General features: G+C 37.5%; 3 protein-coding genes across 3 annotated transcripts; 1 reads left to right on the top strand and 2 right to left on the bottom strand.

The window, feature by feature from the left end:
* The first annotated feature begins 1 nt into the window (after window position 1).
* Window positions 2–3,022, top strand: LOC133334098 (inward rectifier potassium channel irk-1-like). Its single transcript, XM_061542393.1, has 4 exons — window positions 2–286; window positions 353–459; window positions 2,576–2,912; window positions 2,972–3,022. Exons 1-4 carry the CDS (start codon window positions 2–4, stop codon window positions 3,020–3,022), a joined length of 780 nt encoding a protein of 259 aa, XP_061398377.1.
* Window positions 3,023–3,357: 335 nt separating this feature from the next.
* Window positions 3,358–4,335, bottom strand: LOC133334097 (uncharacterized). Its single transcript, XM_061542392.1, has 2 exons — window positions 3,585–4,335; window positions 3,358–3,491 (listed from the first exon to the last, which is right to left on the bottom strand). Exons 1-2 carry the CDS (start codon window positions 4,333–4,335, stop codon window positions 3,358–3,360), a joined length of 885 nt encoding a protein of 294 aa, XP_061398376.1.
* Window positions 4,336–4,832: 497 nt separating this feature from the next.
* Window positions 4,833–9,137, bottom strand: LOC133334096 (protein NEDD1-like). The gene is made up of 4 exons (XM_061542391.1): window positions 8,944–9,137; window positions 8,728–8,886; window positions 8,441–8,579; window positions 4,833–6,222 (listed from the first exon to the last, which is right to left on the bottom strand). The coding sequence occupies exons 1-4, from the start codon at window positions 9,128–9,130 to the stop codon at window positions 4,833–4,835; spliced, it is 1,875 nt and encodes a 624-aa protein (XP_061398375.1). The 5' UTR covers window positions 9,131–9,137.
* Window positions 9,138–10,601: the final 1,464 nt, after the last annotated feature.

The following is a 10,601-nucleotide window of genomic DNA, read 5'->3' as shown; positions in this document are numbered from 1 at the left end:
AATGTTCGATGAGGTGACCGGTGAACGTTTGGGCGAAGGCAAGGATCCCTGTATTATTGGCGTCTATGATTTCACCTCAACTTTTATATATTCCATGGAGACACAGACCACCATTGGTTATGGTGAAAAATATCCCAGTGAAGAGTGTCCGGAGACAATGTTTCTATTTATAATGCAAATTGTTTGTTCCATAGCCATTGAGGGTGCAATGGTTAGCATCATATATGCGAAGACAGCGAGACCGGCGAAACAAATAACCAAAATGAAATTTAGCAATAAAGCTGTGGTAAGTTTTGGGAGATAAAAAAGTATATCGAGTAATGGTCTGATTATATAATTTCCTTTCTTCCAGATCTGTTATCGTGATGGTAAACTGTGTTTATTGTTTCGGGTCTGTGATCCACGAGAGCAGCATAGTATTGAAACGAAGATACGAGTTTATATGATCATCGATAGGCCGTAAGTATATACCGAATTTCCCAAGAGGGGAAAACAATTCCTTGCAGTAAATTGTTTATATAGTTCCAATGTTTGACGATGTAGATGTCGTTATTCGACTGGAACCGAAGTAACCCTCCCCTGGACTGTCTGGCCTTCTATACAGACGGATCCAAGATGGAAGAAGGTACAGGGCCGGGCGTCTACTGTGAAAGGCTAGGCCTTGAGTTAACCTACAAGCTGGATTGCAACTCTAGTGTTTTCCAAGCTGAAATCTGCAACGAAGGCAACGGAATTGATAAAAAGTCTAGATGTAGAGGTCGTTGAATCGGTGATTATCTTCGTGGATAGTCAATCGGCTCTTAGAACAGCTTTGGACGAACTTACAGCTATCGGCTGTGTTTTGTACCAGGACACCGTGACATCATGGGTAAGAAAAGAGTGGACAAATTAGCTAGACGAGATCAAGCAATTGATGACTCAAACTACTCATATGTCATCATTATAGGAACTTTGACGAAAGAGCCTATGAACTTTGGCACAACGAACCTAGTGCAATGTATCAAGATCTATTTGGCCGACTCTGTCTACCAAAAGGACACACTCACTGTGGTTGTTGTTGTAGCAGCCCTATTGCTTTTACATACTCACTGTTGAACCTGAGCAAAGCTGAAATAAGAGTAATGAAAGGGATCATTACTGGTCATTGTACTATCAGGTCCTTTACTAGTAAATGGGATCATGGTGCAATTGGTTACTATAGACTCTGCGTTGACGGAGACTCTGTGAGACGGAGACAATTGAGCATCTCCTGTCCGGCTTACAGGCGATACGGAATAGTGGGTGCTCATTATCCATCGAGTCATAGTTTCTTCTCAACAACAGAACCAGTTCTAATCTACTGCATAATTAGAAACCTAAAGTGGTTGAGAAAGTGCAACCTTGACAAGTAATATATATTCTGTCCGATCTCTATAGCCATCGATACTATTTCAAACTTACCTTCTTACATTTTCTTGTACGCTTCTCATCTCTCTCTATCCCCACTTCTTTTCTCCCCTTTAGATCTTTCCATATCTCTTTCATTTCGTGGATGATCACAATGGACCTGACGGTCTCAAAGTGCTGCATAAGTGACTGCACATCCCCAAACCAAACCTAGTTCCAATGTCCCGTCAATATACTAAGGTTCTGTGCCCATTTTCCAAACAATATATTTTAATTTTAGTATAGGTTTCTCAGCCGGGAACCCTACGCTTTTATCCTCAAACATTACTTTATCTATGTTGTCTGGTGGTTGAATTCCACATATGCCAGACGTCCACACACATAGTCCACACACATATCCAACATTTCAAACACTGGTCTTCTCTATATCATCAAACATCATGACATTGTGGACGGACATTTGATTGGTTAAGATATACCATTACAGTTCGCCAACACAGTCTTTTCTGACTCAAGCGTGAAAATGCTATCGTAGTACTATGCATTTTATGGAATTCATTCGGAAAATTAGCGCCTGAAGTGTCTTAGCTGCCGACAGAAGTGAAATCGGTCTATACGATTTACTCTGCTGGCATCCTTTGCCAGGCTTTAGTGTGGGTCAACCCTATCTACATTCCAGGCTTCGGGATCTTTGTGGTTGGCTCGACTCCGGATTCCCTCAGTGGCTTAATCATGGATAGATGACTTGGCGCACTTAATGATAGTTCTACCTTCGTAAATTGTGGTCAGATCTGTCACACACACACAATTAAATGTGGCAGTCATCGTCCTTCTCGTTTGTGCTCGCAGACAAGCCTCTTGGCTTCAAGAGTAAGTTCTGTCACTCTTGTGTCTTCAGGGACCGTACGACGAAGTTCATCACTTTACTTCGGGTATTCCAACGCCAATTTTACGTTGACGAATGTCTGATTCAGATTCTTACAGTACTCTTGCATATCTTACAATGCCTATCGAAGGAGATACCCTTACGGGAGCATTAAACATACAGTCCAAATGACTTATAACGACAACCAGTGAAATTGGTTGCAATAGCCAAAGTTTTCGTCGTTATAACCGAAATGTCCTTAAAATTTATTTTTTTCATGACGATATTCTAATTCTATATCCCTTGTCTTTTTTCCTCAAACAGCACCAAAGAAGGAGAACTCATTAAAACCCACACGGAATTAGAATTGGAAAATAATGGACAACAAATGATTGTCTGGCCGGATACAGTTTGTCATGTTATTGATGAGAACTCACCGCTGCGACATTTCAAATGTGCCAAGGATTTGGTAAATGCCCAATTTGAATTATATATTAGCATTGTGGGTGTATCACCGGCCACGGCACAAGTGACCGAAGCTCGTACCTCATATATACCACGGGAAATATTTTGGGGTCAACGTTTTGTTAATATTATCAAATATGATGCCCAAAATGAACGTTACGAAGTGGATTATAGTAATTTCAATACAACAATATCGGTAATAAGTATAGAATATTTAATTATTGAAATTTGTTAAATGTTGCTTTTTTATTATAGGTTGATATGACGAATATTCACGATGCCATAAAGAGTGGCAAACAAGAATAGAACGATGTGGGTTGTAGGGTGGAGTGAGCATTCGATTTTTAATGGCATTCATATTGATTTATTTTATTTGTTATATATTAAACATTGTTATATTTCACTAGCACTTTAAATAAAAATAAAAACACTTCATATTTAGTACAATTTTAAGAAGTATATTTGTTCAGCACTTTATTAACAATTAAAAAAAAATCAAATTAATATGACTTAAGATGAAAATGAATAAAAATAGAAAGATTTGGGAAATATTTAAAAAATTCAATAAATAAATTAGAATAACAGCAGATAACGAAATAACAAAATCAAATTGAAAACTAAAAATCTTCATCCATTAACACCTACTCATTTCTATTTGACTGCTGTAATAGTTGCAATTTCAACATTTCATTCTCTTCCTTGAGGCGTAAAAACTCATTAACAAAAGGATCGGTTTGTAGCAGAACTCCCAAGCAATCTCGTATCTCCTCAATTTCTTCGGAACGTTGATTCCATAAATTAAAATTTTGTGTGAAAATTTGCCATTTATTTGTTTCGTTTTGTAATTTTATTTCGAATTCTAATTGACTGAAACGTTCCAGCATTTCATTGCGTAAATCGTTGACAGCTTGCTGTACGCTCATCGAATCATTGATACTAAGCGGTGTGGTTGCTTGCTTCCGATTGGCTGGTCCCACCGTCGAAGTTAACAATGGGCGATTGGATGCTGTTAAAATCCCGTCCATTGAATTACGATTGGGCGTACTGTTGAAATTCGCCGGCAATGCCTTTAGTCGAGATTGTGGCATAAATTGCAAATCAGTTTGGGGATTCTCCTTATCCGATTCTCCCTCAACGGAAGATTCGTGACTTGAGGATTCTTGATTTCCTTTTTCTTCTTCCTTGATTTGTGATAATTTCCCAGCAAGTGGTGATATTGGTGACTTACTTTGATCTCTAAGGGGGGCTTTAAGAAAATCAGATGTATTGACGCGAGCATCGAAGGAGTCACTTGGTGTGATGGAAATATTAGGAAGTCCACTGGCAGCAATTCCACCAATTTTGCCAATCAAAGATAAACGACTTTCATCGGAGGTGGGTTTACGCGACAATGCCTCCCAATCAAAACTATCACGACGTGGTACAAAACGCGGTGACATTTTCTCTTGGCCACGATTTGCATGGAAATCTAGAAAATCACAAAACGAATCACGATGTGAACGTGTATTCTCAGCAGCATTGGGGGCCACAGACTTATTGGCAGTTCCCCCCGTTGCTATGCCCGAAGTTTCTCCTACACTGGAACTAGAGAAACTTTGTCCCGAATTATCACCTGGCATTGGCACGAAAGCAACTCTGGTCACTCCCCCATCATGTATCTTCTTCGATGACAAATATGCCTTGGTATTCCTCAAATCGTATGTTGTAAGTTCTCCCTTTAAATTACCCACACACAATATTCGTCATATCACGATGCCATAAAGAGTGGCAAACAAGAATAGAACGATGTGGGTTGTAGGGTGGAGTGAGCATTCGATTTTTAATGGCATTCATATTGATTTATTTTATTTGTTATATATTAAACATTGTTATATTTCACTAGCACTTTAAATAAAAATAAAAACACTTCATATTTAGTACAATTTTAAGAAGTATATTTGTTCAGCACTTTATTAACAATTAAAAAAAAATCAAATTAATATGACTTAAGATGAAAATGAATAAAAATAGAAAGATTTGGGAAATATTTAAAAAATTCAATAAATAAATTAGAATAACAGCAGATAACGAAATAACAAAATCAAATTGAAAACTAAAAATCTTCATCCATTAACACCTACTCATTTCTATTTGACTGCTGTAATAGTTGCAATTTCAACATTTCATTCTCTTCCTTGAGGCGTAAAAACTCATTAACAAAAGGATCGGTTTGTAGCAGAACTCCCAAGCAATCTCGTATCTCCTCAATTTCTTCGGAACGTTGATTCCATAAATTAAAATTTTGTGTGAAAATTTGCCATTTATTTGTTTCGTTTTGTAATTTTATTTCGAATTCTAATTGACTGAAACGTTCCAGCATTTCATTGCGTAAATCGTTGACAGCTTGCTGTACGCTCATCGAATCATTGATACTAAGCGGTGTGGTTGCTTGCTTCCGATTGGCTGGTCCCACCGTCGAAGTTAACAATGGGCGATTGGATGCTGTTAAAATCCCGTCCATTGAATTACGATTGGGCGTACTGTTGAAATTCGCCGGCAATGCCTTTAGTCGAGATTGTGGCATAAATTGCAAATCAGTTTGGGGATTCTCCTTATCCGATTCTCCCTCAACGGAAGATTCGTGACTTGAGGATTCTTGATTTCCTTTTTCTTCTTCCTTGATTTGTGATAATTTCCCAGCAAGTGGTGATATTGGTGACTTACTTTGATCTCTAAGGGGGGCTTTAAGAAAATCAGATGTATTGACGCGAGCATCGAAGGAGTCACTTGGTGTGATGGAAATATTAGGAAGTCCACTGGCAGCAATTCCACCAATTTTGCCAATCAAAGATAAACGACTTTCATCGGAGGTGGGTTTACGCGACAATGCCTCCCAATCAAAACTATCACGACGTGGTACAAAACGCGGTGACATTTTCTCTTGGCCACGATTTGCATGGAAATCTAGAAAATCACAAAACGAATCACGATGTGAACGTGTATTCTCAGCAGCATTGGGGGCCACAGACTTATTGGCAGTTCCCCCCGTTGCTATGCCCGAAGTTTCTCCTACACTGGAACTAGAGAAACTTTGTCCCGAATTATCACCTGGCATTGGCACGAAAGCAACTCTGGTCACTCCCCCATCATGTATCTTCTTCGATGACAAATATGCCTTGGTATTCCTCAAATCGTATGTTGTAAGTTCTCCCTTTAAATTACCCACACACATATAATTGCCACATTCACTTGCCGCCACAGTGGACAATGGATGACAATAGGCCAGCTGTAAGGGTTTAACTTTACGACGTGTATCAAATATATTTATAACACAATCATAGCCAACACTTATTAGAGTATCAGGACTTGCGGGAGACATACACAAATCACGACACTGTGCCCCATGAGCATCGGCGGCATGAAAAACTTTACGTTTAGTGTGAACATCGTAAATTGTAACGGCACCTTTATACGAAGCAATGGATAATTGAAAACGTTTTGTGGGATGGAAACGAGCCAATGTGGAACTGTGGGGTGAAAATTGGAATAAAATAATCAATAAGGAAAATAAGAAAATAGAGAGTATGTGAGATATATCTATCAATCTGAGGCGTTGTGAATAATGAAATATCTGCATCAATTTGAATAAAATTTATTTCTTATGAAAACAATGGAAATGTTAATACACCAAGAAGAAATCTCCTTGACATTAAATATTCTAAAATTTAAAAAAAAATCATAAAATTGCAATTGTGTTGATGAAAGAATCACCTCATACATTGGAGGGAGCTCCATAAGAAAAACCTATTGATGGTTTTTCTAAGAGCCTTCGTTCATTGTGAAGCAAAAGAGACATGCCGTAGGGTGGGTTGTTCTTACCTCCCTATGACTCTAATAAACGAATAACTTGCCACAGTTGACCAATTTTGAACTTATGTCGTGGCTTATTAGTTCACACATTGGCTACAATGTGTCAGTGCTAATAAGTGGTCAATTTTTAACGACTCTGTCTGATCTTATGCAATAATGATCTGTCGACCAATTTTGTTGCATTAGAACTCTGTTTGAAAGCCATGTCACTCCATACAATCCTTTATCTCTACTGTACGTGTAAAATGAGCGTTTCAATAGAGGTCTGATAAAAATGTACATTTGTTGTGTTACGCCCCATTTTGACTTAGTAATTTATACAATTCTATCGTAAATTTATAGAGCATTTAACAATAGAACAGAACAACCTGCTTTTTGGGATGAGCTCCGAGGACGGCATTCATTCTATATCTGTTCAGCGCTGCGGCAACTGTATCAGTATGTATGCTAGATAGGTCAATTGATCTAGAGGCTCCCTTTTATAAAGTTGAACCGTTCTCTCTCTAGATCATGCACGCCTAGGGGGAGTCTTATCCACCATGTGATGATTGGGATGATTGTCCCTGAAGCACCCGAGCAGGTACTGCGACGAAAGCATATTGCTATGCTGACGTAAGGGAAGGATCTTCGTCTCCCCATTAAGATGGTCCACTGGTGTCATGAGGAGGCACCCTGCCGCAGGCCTCAAGGCGGCGTTCTGACAGGTCAGAATACTCCTCCATAGCGTATCACTAGTGTTCGCAGACCACACTGGAACCGAATAGCTAGCCACAGACCGACCTATCGCTTTGTAAGAGGTCAACAAGGGTTCCTTATCTGCGCCCCAAGTGCTGCGGCAAGCGACTTGAGGACCTTGTTCCTACTTTTCAACTTATCGCAGATAGCTGTGGTTTGCGCGGACGATTTAAACATGCTGTCGAATGTGACCCCGAGTATTTTGGGTAGTTTGGGTTCTCATTGAATAACACATATCCGTACCAAAAATCATTAATAGTGGCCCATGTTCCGGGGTATCCCCCATATAACTGTACCCCAATATTCGGTATTTGGGGATTATGTTCTGGTTTTCCAAACGAATTGGCTGTAATTTGGGTTCTCATTGAAAAATTCGTACCAAAAATTAATAATATTGGCCCAAGTGTCTGGGTAGCCCCCATATAACAGTACACCCGTATTCGGTATTTTGGGGATTTTGGACAAGTTTTCCTACCAAATTGTAATTTTATATTTTGGGCTCTCATTGTATTGCACATTTCCGTACTAAAAAATGGTGATATTCCAGGGTAGCCCCCACACAACGGTACTCCCAATATGGTAATTTTTGGCACGTTTTTCACTCAAATTGGGTGTAATTTGGTTTCTCATAACGGTATCAATATCGATCTCCGTTTTATTATAGCCCATTATTAGATATTTTTGAGAATTTCAGTCATCTTTTCTCATGTATTTTTCGGTATGTTCTATCATAACATGAGTTTTCTCTATGGAGCCCCCATTAATTTTAGTTGATTGTCATGCCCATGTTGGAGAGTAGAAATAATCATTCTACCTTTGGGGGACATGAAGATAAAAAAACTAGAACGTCAGGTTCGAGAATGAACTATATCGGCCCGCATTTAGACCTAGCCCCCATATAATGATACCTACCGATTTTCGGCATTTTTAATATTTAACGTAAAGGATGGTATTTAGATATAAAACAAAAGAATTGTCGGTATAGGTCCACTTTTTGGAATGTTATCTACCGACGCGGCCGAACTTAACGCATTTTTCACTTGTTTTGTTCGTATTTTATTTTATCCGGTCAATTTATGAGAGCAAGAGTTTCTTTGAACAATTAAGGATTTTGATTTAGTATAATTCCTTTATACTTACTTGCTATCAATGTTAAAGGAATCAATTTTGGTTTTAGTCCTTTGGCCATATATATTAATCAATCCATTTTCAAACACTGAGGCTATATACTCATCAGAGGCATTGTAGTCTAAATACAATACAGAGTTGCGATTGGAATCTATAATAAACAAATATGAAGTTATCTTCATTAATTCGAAATTTCAACACTTGGTATGTTCCCGGACTCAAAATGTGTTAAATCTTTTATAAAGGTCAACGTTTATAATTTGATGTACATATTTCACATTGACATTTGATATACTCACCAGCACTAAATTTATGCACAAATTCCGACTTGTGATAATTATAAAGCTTCACCTGTCCATTCGATAAGCCGACAGCCATTTCCTCCATTGATTGTTTGGCGCAGGCCACACAATAGACATTGTCGATGGTCAACTTGCGGACACGCTGCAAATCGATCTCTACACGAGAATAGCATAATAAATAAATCATTTATCTCGACCCTTCACTTTACTTACTTGGCGCCCTCTCCTTGACGCGCATTATTTCCAACCCGGATTTCTTATTCACTTCCACAAAGATTCTTTGTTGGGCATAAAATTGAAAATCTGTATTTTCACCATTGGAATGTTGATAGGTGGATTTATTCTCCAAATTATTAAAATCCGTGAGGATCGTGGTTTTTGCCGTCGACACCAGATACATATTCGCCATGATGTGTATTTCTGCAATTTGTAATTACAATAATAAAAATTTTCTAATTATTTGGGGGTTTGTTTTCCAATAAATGGCGAAATTATTTCAAATTTTTCTAATTAGACGCCAAAATGTATAGGGTACAATAAATCGATAACGATATGCCGTAATCGATTAGTTAATCTATGGCATATAGAAGTTAAATAACCAGGCCACACATCAATCAATGTAATCGGGAAAAAATCATTTTTAATAATGCCATGTTCTGACGGGCATTCGAACAACGTAGTTCGCTCTCAGAATTACGTACATGAATTAACCCGTTCATACAACACTATTCATAATTCATGTCATCAGATGTTTTTATTTCAAACTTTTTGTTTCTTGTTTTACACCAAAAATGTAACATATTTTAGTGAATTACATAGGAATCTAAATAGAAAAAATAATTCTCTTTCTCCTGACTATAGTATGAACCCATATATATTTACTTTTCATTCATGTTTTCCATTTTTTCTGAAAATGTTGTTGTTTTTAATACATTTTTATATTTTCTCAATTCAAATGTCACATACTGTCACATATAAAAATTTGGAGAATTTTTTGTTTGAGTTTCTCCCCATTTGTTTCTTGTTTTGTACGCTAATTAGAACCAAGGGAAAAGAAATGCATATTGCATTATGTAGAAAACAAAATTTACATCCTGCTGCATATATAAAAACTCTACAATTTTTTACTTTTCATTCATGATTTTCAATTTTACTGAAAAAGTTTGAAAATTTCATAAATATTTTCAAACTGTCAAAATTAATTTATTTTCGATAAATACTCTCAATTGTTAGGGATGGGACAAATTTATTGGTTATTCAGAGAGTGATTCGAATTGAACTACGTACAAAAGTCGGTGTTCGCTCAGACAATTTTGTATGGGGAACTAAGTAATTACTTCATAATTAAGAGTCGAACAACGAATGAGAGAGCGAACAACGCTCGTCTGTACATGGCATAAAACAAGTCAATTCCTTTGATCACATTTGACTAATGCGGTGTACACAATAGCATTTTTGAATGGCACTTTTGCCCAAATTTTGCTTGTTTGATAGTGTGGCCTCACATGTTTGTCATTCATCAGGCAACCACAAAAATATTTATGGTTGTTGGACAGTCAGTAATTGATAAAAAAAGTTGACAGTCAAAAATGATAGTGTGTACACCGCTTAAGATGGATCTATATAATGCCATGTACAGACGAGCGTTGTTCGCTCTCTCATTCGTTGTTCGACCCTTAATTATGAAGTAATTACTTAGTTCCCCATACAAAATTTTCTGAGCGAATACCGACTTTTGTACGTTGTTCAATTCGAATCACTCTCTGAATAACGAAGAAATTTGTCCCATCCCTAACAATTGAGAGTATTTATCGAAAATAAATTAATTTAAAATTGAAAATGATGAATGAAAAGTAAAAAATTGTCTATGC

This window comes from Musca vetustissima, unplaced genomic scaffold (assembly GCF_032173495.1).
Source record: "Musca vetustissima isolate MV318-11 ecotype Yass unplaced genomic scaffold, APGP_CSIRO_Mvet_v1 utg2595, whole genome shotgun sequence".
NCBI classification, from domain to species: domain Eukaryota; kingdom Metazoa; phylum Arthropoda; class Insecta; order Diptera; family Muscidae; genus Musca; species Musca vetustissima.
Note: the sequence above shows the minus strand (reverse complement) of the source record. Positions and strands in the feature narration are given on the sequence as shown.

What these genes read in the sequence shown, in the direction of transcription:
- LOC133334097 (XM_061542392.1), bottom strand. Translation starts at nt 4,335, where the DNA reads ATGCCAGGTGATAATTCGGGACAAAGTTTCTCTAGTTCCAGTGTAGGA. An exon ending in TGAAATGCTGGAACGTTTCA is followed by an intron (nt 3,492 to 3,584) that starts GTCAATTAGAAT and finishes AACGTTCCGAAG; the next exon opens with AAATTGAGGAGATACGAGAT.
- LOC133334096 (XM_061542391.1), bottom strand. Translation starts at nt 9,130, where the DNA reads ATGTATCTGGTGTCGACGGCAAAAACCACGATCCTCACGGATTTTAAT. An exon ending in TGTGCATAAATTTAGTGCTG is followed by an intron (nt 8,580 to 8,727) that starts GTGAGTATATCA and finishes TGTTTATTATAG; the next exon opens with ATTCCAATCGCAACTCTGTA. An exon ending in TCCTTTAACATTGATAGCAA is followed by an intron (nt 6,223 to 8,440) that starts GTAAGTATAAAG and finishes TTCACCCCACAG; the next exon opens with TTCCACATTGGCTCGTTTCC.
- LOC133334098 (XM_061542393.1), top strand. Translation starts at nt 2, where the DNA reads ATGTTCGATGAGGTGACCGGTGAACGTTTGGGCGAAGGCAAGGATCCC. An exon ending in AATTTAGCAATAAAGCTGTG is followed by an intron (nt 287 to 352) that starts GTAAGTTTTGGG and finishes CCTTTCTTCCAG; the next exon opens with ATCTGTTATCGTGATGGTAA. An exon ending in ATTTCAATACAACAATATCG is followed by an intron (nt 2,913 to 2,971) that starts GTAATAAGTATA and finishes TTTTTATTATAG; the next exon opens with GTTGATATGACGAATATTCA.